At 43.8% G+C, this 17,500-nt stretch overlaps 1 protein-coding gene across 2 annotated transcripts; it reads left to right on the top strand.

Moving 5' to 3' along the window:
* Positions 1-11,132: 11,132 nt before the first annotated feature.
* Positions 11,133-16,319, top strand: LOC132482225 (diphosphoinositol polyphosphate phosphohydrolase 3-beta). 2 transcript variants are annotated; one of them, XM_060087366.1, is made up of 2 exons: positions 11,133-11,742; positions 15,640-16,319. In XM_060087366.1, coding segments are annotated over exons 1-2 (495 nt in total). In that variant the 5' UTR covers positions 11,133-11,248; the 3' UTR covers positions 15,641-16,319. The 2 variants fall into 2 exon arrangements, with proteins under 2 accessions (XP_059943349.1, XP_059943350.1); XM_060087367.1 differs by lacking the exon at positions 15,640-16,319 and having other exon boundaries at positions 11,133-11,743.
* The last annotated feature ends 1,181 nt before the right edge of the window (positions 16,320-17,500 follow it).

Raw genomic sequence — 17,500 nt, 5'->3', positions numbered from 1 at the left:
CGCGCAGGCTCAGCGGCCATGGCTCACGGGCCTAGCCGCTCCACGGCATGTGGGATCCTCCCAGACTGGGGCACGAACCTGCGTCCTCTGCATCGGCAGGCAGACTCTCAACCACCGCGCCACCAGGGAAGCCCTACTATATCTCTTTGACTTACATCTGGAAAATGGGGATTAAGAACACTAGTTATTTTATAGGACTATTGTGAGAATTAAATTTGTGACAGCAACACGAGGGCACGTCCTGGTAAGATAGGGCCATACTCAGTGTGAAGGGCTTGGACACTGGAGCTGCCCACTCAGTCCCTGCACTTCAGACAAAGCAGAACACTCAGTTCCCAGGCCCTCTACAGGGCAGCGGCAGGCAAGCACAGTCAGGGAAACTGCAGGTAGTGGCTCTGAATTAAATGGAAATTAATTTTTATGGAAAAGGGTTTGATGTCATAGACATTCTTTGAGGCTTTAGAGGTAGACAGACTGGCTCCAACACTCTGTGATCCTAGCTGTGTTTCGGAATTCTAATTTATTAACTCTGTGTGAGTATGTGTATGTGTATGTGTATGTGTATGTGTGGGCACGCGCGCGTGCGCGCAGGTGACACGCCTCCTCGATAATCCTGACAAATCTTTACAGACCGCTGGGTTTAAGATCTGCCTGCGTGATTTTCTGTACTAAGACAGCTGGATCAGCTTGCCTGATCCCTCTACCCCGAGAGGCTACCACAGCACATGGAACATACGCATTTTCTGACTTTTACACCAGCTCCCTGTATTCAGCAGCTTCTAGTACCAGTGCACTGCGGACTTCCTGGCTTCGTGATCAGTGTTGGCCTTTCTAACAATCTCTCAGTTTCTGAAATGTCCTCACGGTGGGAGCTTTTTTAAGGCCCCTAGACTTTGCAAGTGAAAAGTGACTGAAGCATAAAAATCATTTAAAGAAATTTAACTGCAGAAATTAATTAGTGAATATAAGACTGGTAATTTGATTGTTTGTTTTGCTGAAGATCACAAATATTCGGGATTAAGGAATCATAACCATGAGCCCCAAACAGTGGAATTTTCAGATAGAGGCCTTCATGCTCACAGTCACAAGGTCCCAGTTCCCCTGATCTGACTCCTGATCCTACTGCCTCTATTTTTTTATCACCCAAATCTTTGTCTCCTCTTCCTCTTTTCCTCTCTTGCACTGTAAATGTACTCCGTGGATACTTCTAATTCAGAAATTACATTCTTTTTTTATGTTTGTTTTCCTGTGAGATCCTGAAGGGCTAGGACCATATTTTCTTTGCTCTTTGCTTATCCTGTACGACGTACACTGCATGAAACATGGTAGGCATTGCTGAAGGTTTGCTGAAGGCATTTCTTTCATACTGAAACTCTGACAGCAGAAACATCCACTTGCCATCTGGGAGTAGGACAGTAGATGCATTCTATATAGGTAGCATGTGTGTGGTTTCTGAGTATCAGGCAAACTCTTCTAGAACCTAGGAGGTGTTGGAGGACGAGATCTGGTTCGTTTGTCCATGGGCCTCTACAAAGCACGTGGCACGGTCTTTAGCCCACAATATGGCTAAAAGCAACAATTCCCAGAACTTAGCCATGTGTAAGCCTTTCCATGTCTGCCACCCCCAACTCCAATGTTATAAGCTTAAATGTTTTCTGTAAAGGAAGGTACTATGTGTCATGAGAAAAACTCGAAAAATAAAGAGAATGGTGACATAGCAACGGTGTGGGATTTTAAAATTTACATTGGTGGCTCTCAAGAACACAGGAATTTTTTTCAAAAACTTTTTAAAAACGTGGAGATATGCAGACAATGGATTGTGACAGCAGTTCCCCTAAATCCCAGCTCTGCCACTTCCTAGCTCTGTGATGAGCAAGGTATCTACCCTCCTGGGCCTTGATTTCCTCATTTGTGAAACTGGAATAATGGTACTTATGCCACAGGGATTTTATGAAAATTGTCAGTGAGATATGTAAACACCTGACACATGGTAGGCCCTCAAAGAGATTTTATCATGTCTTCTGATATGTAGTTAGGAAAAAGCAACAACAGAAAAAAAGGATTCCTTTACAAGAATTTTGGGAATTACACACAGCAGAAAGTTCATCCGAAGCAACAAATCAAGGATACTTCCTTTGAGATGTAGGCTGGTACTAAAAGCTATTTGATCAAAGTTAAACGAAGCTCAGAAACTAAGAGTCTAATTGGTGTCCTCTCCTAGGAGACCTCGTATTTGGGGAACACTGCTAAGAAAACCACCGATTTTCCAATGTGCCCTGAAATAATAAACACCCGAGGAGAAGATGGGGGGAAAAAAGAAAAGGAAAAGCCGTTTTCCTACTAATCTCAAATTCCAGAGGGTGATGCCCGGCTCAGAACCCCTGGTCAGAGCCACCCTACCATGCTGCTCACTAACGGTGCACCTTCCCAGAACAGGTGGATTTTACTGGGGGTGCCGGGAGAATGTGGCCGTTTTCCTGATCCCAATTTTGATTCCATACCTCACTTGTGGTCTTCATCAAAGGAGCCTGTGAAATGTGCAGAACAGCTTGGTAACCCTGAGAAATCTGCAGTATTGCTTCTGAGGGAACTGGTCTCACGGTGCCTGGGCCTGTGGGTGCACAGCAGCATTGATCAGTAAACTCCTGATCTTCCCTCCTGGGCCAGTTGGATGTCCTTGTGGAAGGAAAGGGCATCCTGCCAAGAACAGGATTCTCACACAAGGAAACTAGCTCTGCAACAAAGGACCCTCCCCAGGATCCACAATCATCAAAAGTCATGAAGGAGTGTAAACAACAATTACTTTCTTCCTTCACAAGGACTCAGAATAGTCACCTTCCATCTGCCGCAGCAGGAATCAGTGTTGAATATACCAACGTTTGGCCAAAGCAGCTGGGGCGAGGTCTCTGGGATGAAGAGCTTCTGCAAGTGTTAGGAGATGGGATGAAAGCTTTGGACAGCTGGATCAGTGAAAAAAGGAAGGGAACCGGACAGGACTGCTGGGAGAAAATTAAGCGGGGGTCTGCCTATGCTGCACTCTTTCTGGGGTGTTATCATCGGTGAGCCCCGAGTTTCCCTCTCATTTGGGCAATCTCGCTATGCCAGATCGTGGGCAACTTACAGAATGTCCGTCATCTCAACAGTCTCCCTTATGAAGTGGGAATGACAATATTTCCTTTGAAGGAATTCAACTACAAATCCTGTAGTCCTAGGATTCAACTACAGAAGATCAGTGAAGAGCCTAGCTTGGTGCCCTTCACTGCGTGTACTATCACTTCACATTAATCTCAACTTCCATTTCAATGAGCTCATTACATTCTTTGGCATTCACCATATTTAACTGTATGATTACCTTTTATTCTCAAAGATACAATTTTATTTGAAGAAAATATATTATGTAAATTAGTACATGTTCTGCGCAGATAAAGCAAAGTCTATTTAGGTGACGAAGCCCTGAGGTCTGGAAACGCCACCCTAAGTCATGCTGCGTAGTAAGCACAGGGCTGGCCTAGGAGGGATCCACGAAAAATGAGTCAGACATCTGGCTGCGCCGACTAGCAGAGTTTGCGTGGCAGCTGATACAGACATGGCGCTCACACAGATGGCACCTACTGGAATAACTGCAGTTTGTAAACAGAATGTTTTCCCTGTTAGGATCACTTTCACAAATTAATTCATTAACTGATAGATTAATTCAATGAATATTCAGTAGTGCCTTCCCAGTTGTATCAGAAAGTGTCCTGGATCATGGACTGACAAAAGACCAATGAAACATGGCCCTTGCCCTCAAGGGTATCACAATGTACCTAGGGAGGCAGACACATTCATTACGTCAACAGATATCCTCTGCATGACTACAATGTGTGCTCAGCAAAGTTCTGGGCTGCTGGAGATTGACCAGTGGGCAAGAGACAAAGATCCCTAAGACCAAGGACCTCACAGCTGGGAACTCTGGGGGAGGACAGAGATAAGCAACAAACATAACAAAGAAGTAAATAACAGAGTCTGTTAGCTGATAAGTGTTATAACAAAAGGACAATTTAGGCCAAGGCAAAGGGGATCAGGGATAGGGTGGAGGGTGGGAAAGACGGGTGCACTTGGCAATATGCTGTCCTGTGGCCTGGTTAGCCCTCACTGAGAAGGCGAGAACTGAGCAAGGCCTCCAGGGAAATGAGGAAGTCAGCCAGGCAGATGTGGGTGAGGAGCATCCGGGCAAAGGGAAGAGCTAGAGCAAAGACCCTGAGGAGGGAGCCTGGCTGACAAGACCCAGAAACTGCAGAGTCCTGGACCTGAGTGACTGAAGGGAGGCTGGTGGGGTAAAGTCAGAGAGGAAATGGGGCCACATCTTGTAGGGCCTCCTACACCTTTCTGAGGGTTTCGCATTTGACTCTGAGCCATGAACGGAACAGTGCTAGGAAGGGTTTAGTTGCTGAATTAGAGGTCTGTACAGAGGACGGTATCAGTGAAGAGAGGGGATACAGCAGTCAGGGGACCAGAGGGAGTGATCAAAGAAGCAGGAGAAATCAAGGAGCGCTGCCTCTTTGCCAGAGAGTGGAAACACTCACCTGGACTTGACCTCCATTGACCGTTGGGCTCACACCCGTGACTGTGCACACGTGTGCCGTTACTCACAAAATCACAAACGTACAAGTCCTGTATTCATCCCCATGGTGCCTCCGTTAAGCAAAGAAAAAGAAAAATGGGGAGGTATTTTTTTGTTCCAATCCCTTTGTATCTGAGGAGTTTCTACTGAACTACCTACTGTAGCCCCACTCTGAAGCCCTTGCTGTGCTTCAAGGAAAAACAGGTTATCCAAGGACAATGATGAAGCCTCCCTTTTCACACACGTGAAAAGCTATGTGTGGAGTTGCCTCTCTTCACTCATCTTTCATTTTATATTTGTAATAAACAATTATTAGGTACAATGAGACCATCCTTTATGATCCATGTAGGCTTTGTCACACTCTTTCATTCAATCAATGTATTTTGAATCCCTGCTGGATGCCGAGCTCAGGTCACTGTGCTGACTCAGGGGGAGCAGGTATGTAGCAGGCTGGACCCTAGCCTTTCAGTTGCTTACAAACATACAGACAGATCATCACACTGCTCCTTGATTAGAGCCATGACAGAATTAAAGTCAAGGGAGCCCGGTAAAATGGACGAGGGGCATTTAATTGCAGTGTAAGGGGCGGGTGAGTACACATGATCAGGAAAGCCTTTGGGGGAAGGTTGAAGTTAATGAGGTAGGTGCTTTTATTATCCCCAGTTCACAGATGAGAACTATCAAGGTCCAAGATATTCACTTGCTTAAGGCTGCACGGCTACTGAGAGAGCCAGACTTAAGTTCTAGGGCATTTGGTTTACAAAACACCAATGTTTTCCCACTCACTGACTACTACTAAAATCACATTTCCCGACTCTGCTTCCCTTTAGTACATCTAGGAATCCTCTCAGGTATGTGTGGTCACTCTCCCGAAAGCTGGGTCCAGCTGTGAAGACCACAAGGCCCTCAGAAGGTCTGTAACATTCTCCATCTGCGGTGACAGCTGTTCTGGAGAGCTCCTCCTGCTTAGAATTGCATTCCACTTAAAATTAATCGCAAAAGGGGCAGCTCTAGCTTCCATGCCCATCTCACCAAGAAAGGCACCCAACTTCCCAGGACCATGCTTCTAATGTTGCTGTCACTTTCCAATCTGCCTGCTCTTTCCTAAATCAGAAAACATGTGGAAATATGTATCCCAGACTTGTTGCGCTCAGAGCAGATCCCCTCAGTTTCAGAACATTACATAGAAGCTGTGTTCTCCTGGGTGCCCAGATCTCCCAGGCAGAAAAAAAGGAGAGCGGAGGAAGTCTGTGCCACAAGGAATGACATGTACTGTGTGTGTATCTCAGCAACTCTCAACACACGTGAAATCTGTCATAGTGAAGGGAAGATTACCTTTGGTGTCAGGCAGACCAACGTGTGACTCAGCTCCATCACTTGCTGCCTCACTTCCTTAAACCCATCTCAGTCTGTCTCTTAATCTGTTGAAAGGAGATTTTGATACTCGTTTTTCAATTTAGCTGGTAAATTAATACTACATGCATAAAGCGGACGCTCGACAAATCAAAATCAATGCCCAGGATGATGACAAAATAGAACGTCTTCTTCTCTGTAACACTAATTCCATTTTATGCTTGCAGGGGAAATTGAACTTCAAGGTGTTAAGTAACATGTCAAGGTGACACCCTTCATTGGTGGGAGTGAGATGGGCCCTCAGGTGGGCTTTTCACTATATTTCTCAGGAGAAGAACATCCGGAGCGGAAATAGCTTCCGTTGAACTCAGTGACCCTTAGCAAATGAACACCTTACCTAAGAAGTCAGCTCTGAACGTCATCCAAAAATGCCACAACAGAATGCAAACTGGTGGAGCCACTATGGAAAATGGTATGGAGGTTCCTCAAAAAAACTGAAAACAGAGTTGCCATATGATCCTGCAATCCCACTCCCGGGCATATATCCGGAGAAAAACATAACTTGAAAAGATACATGCACCCCAGGGTTCACTGCAGCACTCTTCACAATAGCCAAGACATGGAAACAACCTAAATGTCCATCGACAGAGGAATGGATAAAGAAGACGTGGTACCTATATACAATGGAAAACTACTAAGCCACAAAACACAATGAAATAATGCCACCTGCAGCAACATGGATGCAACTAGAGATTATCATAGTAAGTGAAGTAAGTCAGAAACAGAAAGACAAATACCATATGCTATCACTTATATGTGGAATCTAAAATATGACGCGAATGAACTTATCTACGAAACAGAAAAGGACTCACAGACATAGAGAGCAGCCTCATAGTTGCCAAGGGGGAGAAGGCAGGTGGAGGGATGGATTAGGAGTCTGGGATTAGGAGATGCAAAATATTATATATAGAATGGATAAACAGCAAGGTTCTACTGTACAGCACAGGGATCTATATTCAATATCCTGTGATAAACCATAATGGAAAAGAACATGAAAAAGAATGTATACATACGTATAACTGAATCACTTTGCTATACAGTAGAAATGAATACAACGTTGTAAATCAACTACACTTCAATAAAATAAATTTTTTCAATGCCACAACAAGCCGTAGCCCTTGATAAAATGAATCCTTTTGACAAGACATGGTGACTTTGGGAGAGCACCGCTATAGAGACATGAAGACTTGAATTCAAACACTAACTCCATTCTAAGCCTTCTCTTCTATGAAACCAAAATAATAACTGTCTCCTTAGGATTTAATGGGCTGTCAGTTAAACAAGATACAGGGCTCAACACAGGGTCTGGCACAAAGACTGACACGTACAAATATTACATGTCTTAACTTCATCCCTCTCCTTCTGACTCCAGGGAAAGTTCAATGGCAATCTCTTCAAGAAGAGGTGGAATTTCTACTGGGGAACATACTTTCTTTATTTTTGGTTGGATTTCGATGGATGGCAGTTAATGGTGGTGTCAGCTAGCTCTTGATGTATAAGAAACCACACCGAATTTTAGTGGCTTTAAACAACAACTGATTCTTTTGCTCATAATTCTACAGCTCAACGACTTCAGCTGGGCTCGGGTGACTGGTCCTTCTGCTCTCCTCAGAAGGCTTCCTTATGCATCCGTGGTCGGTGCTCTATCGGCTAACTGGCTCTGCTGGGGGATGGGTGGTCTAGGATGGTCTCACCTACATTTCTGGCAAAGGATCCACTGTAAGGTGGGGTGAAGGCGATGCATGGACTGTGGATCTCTCAGCATTCACCTAGCCCAGGCTTCTTCACATTCTTGTCATCTTGTTTCAAGAGCAGAAAGAGAGGGCAAACCCCAGTGCACAGGCACTTTTCAATTCTCTGCTTGCTTCACACTTGCTATGGTCCCATGGCACAAAGCAAGCTCCATGCCAAGGCCAAGGACGATGTGGGAGGCAAGCACGTATCACAGCTATTGCTGTAACAGTCTGCTACCACAGTGGTTCATAAAACAACCCTGTTCATCAGTGGAGAAACAATGAACTATAGATAAACCAGACAGCAGAGTGCTAGTCTCCCAAAACAGATTTCTACTCTTCTTTAGAAGAAGTTAAAACTGTCTTGCCCTATTGTTTTAACAGGTGGAAAATAAAATCATTTTATGAAATTTGGAAAAAAACTAATTTGAAAATTTCCTTGGCATTGCACTAAACCTACAACCCGTGGATCTCTTTATCCAGGAACATGCTATGACTTTGCCAGTAGGAATTCAGTCTCTACCTCCTTCCATATTATAATGTTGCTTCTCCTGCCCCTTCCAATAAGTATGCCCCACCCCCGGCACAGACATATTGCATAGGCATAATCTGATGTGGGAGTGATGCAGCAGACCATAAAACGGCACCTCTGGTGAGACAAGGACATAGTACCTGGTAACTGTGAAGCAGACTTGTGATGTGGCTGGGGCCTGTTTGGTCCACACCTCCCTGCAGACACCAGTCCAATCTCCCAGCTTTGCTAAAGTTCCTCTTGATTTATTCAAATATCTTTTAGAGTTGAGTACAAGTTTTATCGCTTTCTACTACAATGCCCTAACCATATTTTTTAGGATCCCTCGGTATTTTGTTTACTTTGTAGTGGTTGATATTGCTACTGTGATGTCATCGTTTCCCCATTATATGTTCTAGAGGGTTATTGCTGGCATACATGAAAGCTCTTGGGATTTTAAATGTTAACGTTTATTAACTTCTACCATTTAAAGAAATTATTTATTTATTTATTATTATTTTCTTTTGTGGTACGCGGGCCTCTCACCGTTGTGGCCCCTCCCGCTGCAGAGCACAGGCTCCGGACGCAGAGGCTCAGCGGCCATGGCCCACGGGCCCGGCCACTCCGTGGCATGTGGGATCCTCCCGGACCGGGTCACGAACCCATGTCCCCTGCATCGGCAGGCGGATTCCAAACCACTGCACCACCAGGGAAGTCCTAAAAAAATTTATTTTTACATTTTACATTTATTTTACATCGTTTCTTAGGTGTTTCCCAAGGATATATTCCTACCATCTGCTAAGAATGACAATTTTGTCTTCTTTACCAAAATGGTAATCTCATTACATGGGAAAGAAAATCTAAAATGATATGTAATAATATGGGTGATAATTGGTATATTTGCCTAGATCCTGACTATAATGAATTTTGTATCTAGCTGTTTAACATCATTTGTGTATTTGTGAGTATGGGCACACTGAGGTATACAGCCTGTGCTGAAATCTATTTTCCTAGGGTTTTGGTGTCTTTTGTTTTGTTTTGTTTGTTTGTTTTGCCCGCACCTCTCGGCATGAGGCAGTTCCCCAGCCAGGGATCCAACCCGTGCCCCCTGCACTGAAGCGCAGAATCTTAACCACTGGGCCACCAGGGAAGTCCTCCTAGTTTGTTTTTAATCATGGTATGTTGCCTTCCTCCAAATGTTCCTTGATCATCCATATATCGGTAAAATATGGTCATCAGCACCAGTATCGCTATTGGTTGAGGTCATTCTCTTCATTTCTCCATTTTATCATCTTCTTCATACAGTTTTATTATATTATGACCATATATTTTTGTCTTATTATGCTCTAGATATTGAGGGTAGTCTTGCCACCAGGAACAGAATCATTTTTATGAGCTATTTATATATACACGGCATGGAACAGACCCTGGCAAGCTGAACTAACTTGTTATTTAAAAACCGGACTGTATGTTTCATAACCATTTTCCACATACCTTTCCGATTCAATTTCCCCTTGATGAGTGGATTATTTCACTGGAAAAGTGAGTTGTTGTGATCCTGCTTGCCTGATGCCAGCAGAGGGTCTGTGGGTAAGAGAAAGACAAAGATGCCTAAGTTGCAATAAGGCAAAAGGGAGGGGATATCAGAGGTCTTCTCCATAGGTTACTGTGAGAGCAGGGAAACAATAAGAAAAATTACAAAGGAGGGGGAAGGCTTTAGGCTGTTACATCTGGGGCTGTGGGAGAGCCACTTCTTGGCCAAGGGGACAGGATGACCAGACAGAGGTGAGAGAGCACCAAGTGGCCTTGCTGGATTCCCTGGCCAGGAGGCTTCTAAAAATCAAAATGCAAAATATGAAGGGATTGCCAGAGGCACGTTTCCCAAAGCCTCAACCAGTACTTCTCAATGAGAAAGAGAGACAAGGGTGGAGTGTGTGGAGGGGAGAGATTCCTGGGATTTAATAAAACACTGCTTGGGGTGGTTCTCCAGCTGTTGAGTGAACATGACCCAAAATGCAAAGGTCTGAACCAAGTAGGTGAGGAGTTTACTGCTGAGGAAACCGAGGACCAGAGGTTAGGTAAGATGTCAACAGGGGTTCAAGAAAGGTGTTCACTTATGGGCTGTGCCAAGATGCCTGGCAAGGTGAAGAACCTGTTGAAGAAACAAAACCGCATGATATGACGAAGCAAAGATTAGGTTCTGTTTTGTCAAGAATACCGAGGATCGTCTTCACAAAACCGGGGCCTTCCTGTAAGGAAGCCAGCACTCTACCTTATGGCTGATGACGAAGACCACACGCACTTGACCATCCGTCCTCTGTGTAAAACGGTTGCCTGTGTGTTTCCTGCAACCTGGTGGGGAGGGGGAGGAGAAACTTCCAGCCACGCCACAGCCACGTCTGGCTCGAAGGCACACGTGGAAGCAAGCTTGGCCCAAGCGGGGCATTCCACCCCGGGGGATGCACATTCCCAGCCCGGAGGTGCGGGGCGCCTGCGCAGTGCGCCCCAGGCGCCACGCGCTGCGGGAGCCACGAGACCCCCGCCCCCCGCCCTCCGACGGGAACGCGCACGTGCCCGGGGACGGGGACGCGTCCGCGAATGCGCCTCACCTCGCTCAACCCCGGCCCCGTCGGCTGAGGAGGGAGGGACGGGGACACGCACCGGAGACGCCGGTAGGCTCCGCGCAGAGTGGCGGGCTCCGGGGCGGAGGCGGGGATGGGGGCGGTGGCGGCGGCGCCTCCTCCACTCAGGCGTCTGCGCCCGGGACCCCCCGGCCGCGCCGGGGGACGGACCGACTGACGTACCTCGTGCGCCCCCGCCTCCGTCCCCGCCCCCGCCTCATCCTCCCCGAGCTCCCGTGGCTCGCGGGCTGAGACGCTTCTCTCTCCCCGCCCCTGCCCGCGGCCCTTTCTCTCCACAGCACCTCGGAGTCCCTCGGCCCGGTGGCGACGGCAGCAGGGACCCGAGCAGCGGCGAGCGGCCTCGAGGATGAAGTGCAAGCCGAACCAGACGCGGACCTACGACCCAGAGGGGTTCAAGAAGCGGGCGGCGTGCCTGTGCTTCCGGAGCGAGCGCGAGGACGAGGTGCTGTTAGTGAGTAGCAGTCGGTACCCGGACCGCTGGATCGTGCCGGGCGGGGGCATGGAGCCCGGGGAAGAGCCGGGCGGTGCTGCAGTCCGCGAGGTGTACGAAGAGGCGGGAGTCAAGGGGAAGTTAGGCCGGCTCCTGGGCATTTTCGAGCAGAACCAAGATCGCAAGCACAGAACGTACGTGTATGTACTGACTGTCACTGAGATTCTGGAGGATTGGGAAGATTCGGTTAGCATTGGGAGGAAGCGAGAGTGGTTCAAAATCGAAGATGCGATCAAGGTTCTCCAGTGCCACAAGCCCGTGCATGCCGAATATCTGCAAAAACTAAAGCTGGGCGGTTCCCCGAGCAGTGGAAACTCCATGGCCCCGTCCCTGCCAGAGAGCGATCCCTAGTATGTACCGCTCCTGCACAGACTCTTGCTTTCTACCTACCTGACAGTAAATAGTGCCCGGGGCACCCCTGGTGCCGTGTGCGGTCTCACCGGGAGGAGGGAGGCTTCTTTTGTTTCCTTGGCAGACCTCTGAATCACGCTTGCAAACTGTCTCAGTTGCCAGGCACTGTTTTCAGACATTTTGCACGTTTTTCAGATGCTTTCAGAATCGCTTCTTGGTAGCACTGTAACACATTTCGGAAAGCCAAAGCCACATGGGATTTTTTGGTTTGTTTGTTTGTTTATAAAGGTGCCTTAACTGCTGACCCAGTCTTTGGGGGGCGGGTGTGTGTGTGTGTGTGTACACGTGTATACGTGTTGTGGTTTGTTTTTTTTTTAGCAGTTCACACGTGTGTGTGTGTCCGTATGTGTCTGCGTGTGTATGCACTTTTGGTACCAGTCTTGTGGGTTTTTTGTAGTGAAGGCCTTTAAAATCTGATCACCTTGGTTGTATGGCAACTTCATTAATTTTTTCTCTTAAGTTGTTTTCTCATTCACAGCATTAGCCCTTGTCAGAAAGCCCTTCTGTGATTGGTTTGAAGGACCAGTGTTGAATTTCAAAGAAGTATTTAAGGAATTTTACATCATGTGCTCTTTCCACACTGAACAATAATTTTATCTTCAGATATGTGATCCAATTTGCCCTTTTCAGAAATTGCTTAATTCATATGTCGATAATTCGATTTTCAGAACGTTTTCACAACTGGTAGTTTTTTACTTCTTACTTGCAATGGCCATTTCCCATTGAGCCTGAATGTAGCTTAGCAAAATATTATTTTATAGAATAAAGACCCTCTCGGGAAGGTATTGTTATGTACATATCCTGATATGTACATATTATGAAAACTGTATTCTGAGTGAGATTTAGCGTGCTCAACTTCCAACTCCCATTGCTCCTTTCTCAGTGCTCTAGAACAACATGGTTCTCTCATTATAAACTAGTCTTTGAAAGAAAGTTAGTTCACATATTTGAGTTCATGATAGTCCACTTAAACTTGTCTGAATACCAGTAGCCAAAGGAATGGAATATTGTATGGTAATTACATCCCAGTTGAGTGAGTTAGCCTTCTTGATATTCAGCTGCTACAGAATTCTCAAACTGTCAGGACGCCTGTGAAGATTTAGGATAAAGGTTTTGTGTCACATGACAGACTTAAAAGCTACCAAATTAAAAGCTCTTACATTTGCTTCAGTACTTGTTTGAAATCAGGGATCCTGTCTAAAGTGCATAGGTCTGTCTTCTGGAACTACCTTTATTCCTCTAGCCATGTCGTCAGTTAGGTAGTGGGAAAATCTACTTTCTGAAGAGGACATCAGGGTGGAAAGGTCATTCCTTATATAACGCTTAAGCATTTTTAAAACATTCTTCTAGTAAATAAATAAGGTAGAAAATAATGGTTGTTTAAAACATTTTGTTAGTTCTCAAAGTCACCTTTTTAAACACAATTACTGCTGAAGATTGAATGGAAGTTACCTTTCTTAAATTAATTCATAGCTTACGGTTGTGCAGCATACATACAGAACAGTTGACAAATCTTTACAGCTTAATGAATCTTTATATAGTGAGCACATACATGTAACCAGAGTTCAGATCCAGAAATTAATATTACCTGTTACTCAAAAGCCCATTGCATTCCTCTTCCTAATCAGTACTCCGCCCTCCTATCTTTTAAGTTCTGCTTTTGAACTTTATATTGAATTTTAGAACACACTCTTTTGTGCTGCCCCCTTGTGTGCTATGTGTATTTTGTTCCTCAAAATACTCAAATATTTTTCTCTATTTGGTTGCATTTTAATTCTATAAATTGGTAACATGCTTATACGATTGCCTCTAAAAAGTGGGTTCTGTTCCACTTTCTAAAGAAATTCAGTACCACTCTTTTGAAAACAAATCTTATTACACATTCAAGCACAGATAAACAATGTACAAGTTTCAGTTCACAAAACATTTTCGGTACTAATGCTATCAAAGTAAACTAAAAAATGAGTGGGTTTTTTAAAACCAATGACAGTTTTATTATCTGAATTATATCATTTGATTAATTATGGTTATTGTGTATTTTTCTGTTTTTCTCTGCAAAAGTGATATATATCGAATATATATTTGAGTACATATTTTTAATTCCAAACAATCTGGCTTTTACTACTCATTCAATCTCAAATAGACCCAAAGATATTTTCCCCCAATAACCTAGTTATTCTAGGTTAGAAGACTCTTAAATTCTACATTAACATTAACACAGCAGATATACTGGGTTCTTATTTTACAGATAATTTTGCAGATAAAAACCCCTTCCACCTGAAATGCTATCACAAATACTTTGGAGCCTTAACTTGTTATTCTTAGAGGTAATAATGCATCATCTTATTTGGTTCTTAAATTAAGTATCTGACAAAGGCAAAAAATGTACAATATTCATATTAACCCGTTATAAAGAATTTAGCCTATAAATATGTTGTGGGTTTGTTTTTTTTGTTTGTTTGGTTGGGTTTTTTTTTGTCGTTGTTGTTTTTCGCCAGAAACATTTAGAATATGTCATGCTATTTTTTTTTTTTTTTTTTTTTTTGCGGTACGCGGGCCTCTCACTGTTGTGGCCTCTCCCGTTGCGGAGCACAGGCTCCGGACGCTCAGGCTCAGCGGCCATGTCTCACGGGCCCAGCCACTCCGCGGCATGTGGGATCTTCCCGGACCAGGGCAAGAACCCGTGTCCCATGCATCAGCAGGCGGACTCTCAACCACTGCGCCACCAGGGAAGCCCTGTCATGCTATTTTTTAGGATTGACCGTTAGGTTCATCTAAGTAGTTTTTGTGAAATATTCTCTGGAACCTAGCCTAAAATAGTTTAAAGCTCCAAGGAGATTTCGTTTTTTTTCTCTTTAAGACCAAGTGTTTCCGGCTAAACAGGTGAGCAGAGGTCATATATAGAAAATTTCTACCACCTCAGTGCTCCAAAGATTGTACAGTTGGGATTCTTTTTCCTTCTAAGAGTGTTAAAAAGTCACTTATATGTTGTTTGTTTGGTTTTTCAGCCCTCCCCTTGGTAGAAACGGAGAAAGGGTACTCTCCATAGCTAATTGAAGTTTGCAGAAATGAATCAAATTTATGTTCTGCATGTTTTATAAACAGCATATATTTTCAGCTGTGACCCGTGTCCCCTGCATCGGCAGGCAGATTCTCAACCACTGCGCCACCAGGGAAGCCCAAAAACTTGACATTTTTATGAGAGTTTGATGTGATACATCAAACTACATTGGGCTTTGAAGTCAAACAGACCTAGGGTTGAAAACTGCTTCCAGTTTTTGTAAATTCTGTAACTTCAGCCAAATTGTCTAACTGTCTGATGCTCAGGGGTTTTTAATATAAAATTGAAGATAATAAAAATAGTTAATTCATAAACTTTTCCTATGAGAAGCCTTTTCTGACCACCTGGGTCAACATATCCTCTTCTGTGTGTGTCATGGTTCTCACAATTTATTGTACTTCTCTATTTGCATGGCTGTGTGGCCAGTAGACCACAAACTTTTTGATGGGTAGGAACCAGCCTGAATAATTGCCATAAGCTTAGAGTCCAGAACATGGACTTTAGGACTTTTTTATGTCTTAGATGACCACTCCCCCCTTTGCAAAACTTCTGGTATCACTGCTTTCCTGACTTCTTTGTTTTGTAACATATACTGACCTGTAACTCCCTCAGCTGCGGATCCAGACTCACATTGCATCTGCATTAGATAATTCTGTGAAGGCTTTCCAGATGCAAAGTGAGTGATGCAGATAATAAACCTTTTGTAAATTTATCAATTGGAAGAATTGTCAAATTAGTATGAGCCTGCTAATTGTATGTTGGTTTGTTTCTCCAGATGAACAGCAAAGATATCCAGGATTGCTTTGAAAGAGTCATTGATGTGAACCACTGATGAATGGAATTGGCAAGTATAAGTGAGCACTTCCATGTTTCCAAGGAGACAGCTCATCTGGTTTTACTCGTACATCTTGGGACACTCCTTCCCTGTCTATTCCACTGACTCCTCTTGCCCTGGTGATTGTACTATTGTATGTGAACAGACTCTTATTCAGCACCCGTAGCCTTTTATTGTGCTTTTTTGATATGTCTGCCTTCTTCATTAGACTATGATATCCTTGAGAGCAAGGACCACGTTTCCTTACTCTTTGCATATTCTGCATCTGAGACACTACTTGAAATATGGTTGGCATCACTGAAGGTTCTTTGATTCAACTCATATTTTATAATCACTACATGGTAAAACATTCCCCTTCCAATCTGGTGCTAGTAGAGTATATGCTGTCCAGGCACCACGTGTGTGGCTTGTCTGTATCAGGTGTTTCAGAAACTTTTCAAGGCAGTTGTAAGATATTCAAGGACAAGAATTACTACTCATATTTCTAAGTCATACCACACAGTGGCTGGCAGTTTTAAGATTACCCATCACTTAAGGCAGCATTTTGTAGAATCAGTCCTTTGTGTAACAACTTCAGTGTTTTTGTACTGTTGCTGATTTGCTTAAAATTTTATTCAAAAATATCACTTGCTATAAAAGTAACTATAAAAATAAATACAATGAACATAAGATAATGTGCTTTTTATAAAAATTTTAAAATGATATACAAATAATAAGTTTAATGTTTTTGCACTGCCCTAACCAGCTCTTTAATGTAATCTTAACATCTCTTTGAAGAAAAGATGTTTTTTCTTATTTTTCAGATTCAGTGTACTGTATTATTTGATGCCAGAGGCAAAAAAGACTGCTATAGGCAGTTTCCAAAGTTAATCATGCCACTTAGTTTGCCTAGGTTTCTTTTGCATCTCTTAGTGATTCAGTTGGCCACAGTTTTCCTCCCCTTTTCCAATACATCAGCTAGCTCCTCATCCCCCCTGGTTTCTGCATGTGAGAATGCAGAGGACTGAAAGACAACTGAATTGTTGTCACTTGGCAAAGGCATTGGGGGAAAAAAAAAACACTTCTGTTGGGAGGGAACCAAAAATGAAAGATTTAGAGAGGACTTGGGTCAGCTACCTCCAGGAGATCAACTTTAAGAAAATGACAAAGGTGTTTAGAGGAAGTTTTATGGAGTTCTGCCATGGGGTTTGTGATGTCAGCACTCTTCCCCAGCTCCCTACAAAGTCCCTAAAGTGGCTTTAATATGGTAGTTTTCTTTCTTTTGCATTGTAAAGCAATTACATCAGGAAAAAAATGGGCTCCATCTGAGTGTTACACCCTTCCTCATGTTACCAGTGAAATGTATTTATTTAGTAATTGTTCCCCCAACCTTTACAGAATTTGAAATAAAAACACACCTCCCCAACATATTGGGGTTTTTTAGGTGTGATATGGTACTGTGGTTATGTTTTTTTATTCTTATCTGTTAGAGAAATGTACTGTAAATTTGACACATGAAGTGATATGCTACTGATATTTGCTTCAAAATAATCTGAGGGTGGAGTAAGTGAGCATATAGTTGAAAGGAAATTGGTGATAAATTGATAATTATTGAAGCTGCGTGATGGATATTTGGGAGTTCATTATTCTATTCTCTATACTTTTGTATATGTTTGACATTTTCCATAATAAAAATTGAAAACAAATTCTTCAGAGTTTACTTGTAGGCCCCCCTCTATCCCTAAGACTTAAGGAGAGAAGGTTGGTTGGAACATCAATCTACAGCCCAGCTGCCAGACTCTCTCCTCCCCTCCAAAAACCT

Source organism: Mesoplodon densirostris, chromosome X (assembly GCF_025265405.1).
Source record: "Mesoplodon densirostris isolate mMesDen1 chromosome X, mMesDen1 primary haplotype, whole genome shotgun sequence".
NCBI classification, from domain to species: domain Eukaryota; kingdom Metazoa; phylum Chordata; class Mammalia; order Artiodactyla; family Ziphiidae; genus Mesoplodon; species Mesoplodon densirostris.
The sequence above is the reverse complement of the archived record's forward strand: the minus strand, read 5'-3'. Positions and strand labels throughout refer to the sequence as shown.

Bases quoted from the DNA above. Each gene is read 5' to 3' on its own strand.
- LOC132482225 (XM_060087366.1), top strand. From the start codon at position 11,249: ATGAAGTGCAAGCCGAACCAGACGCGGACCTACGACCCAGAGGGGTTC.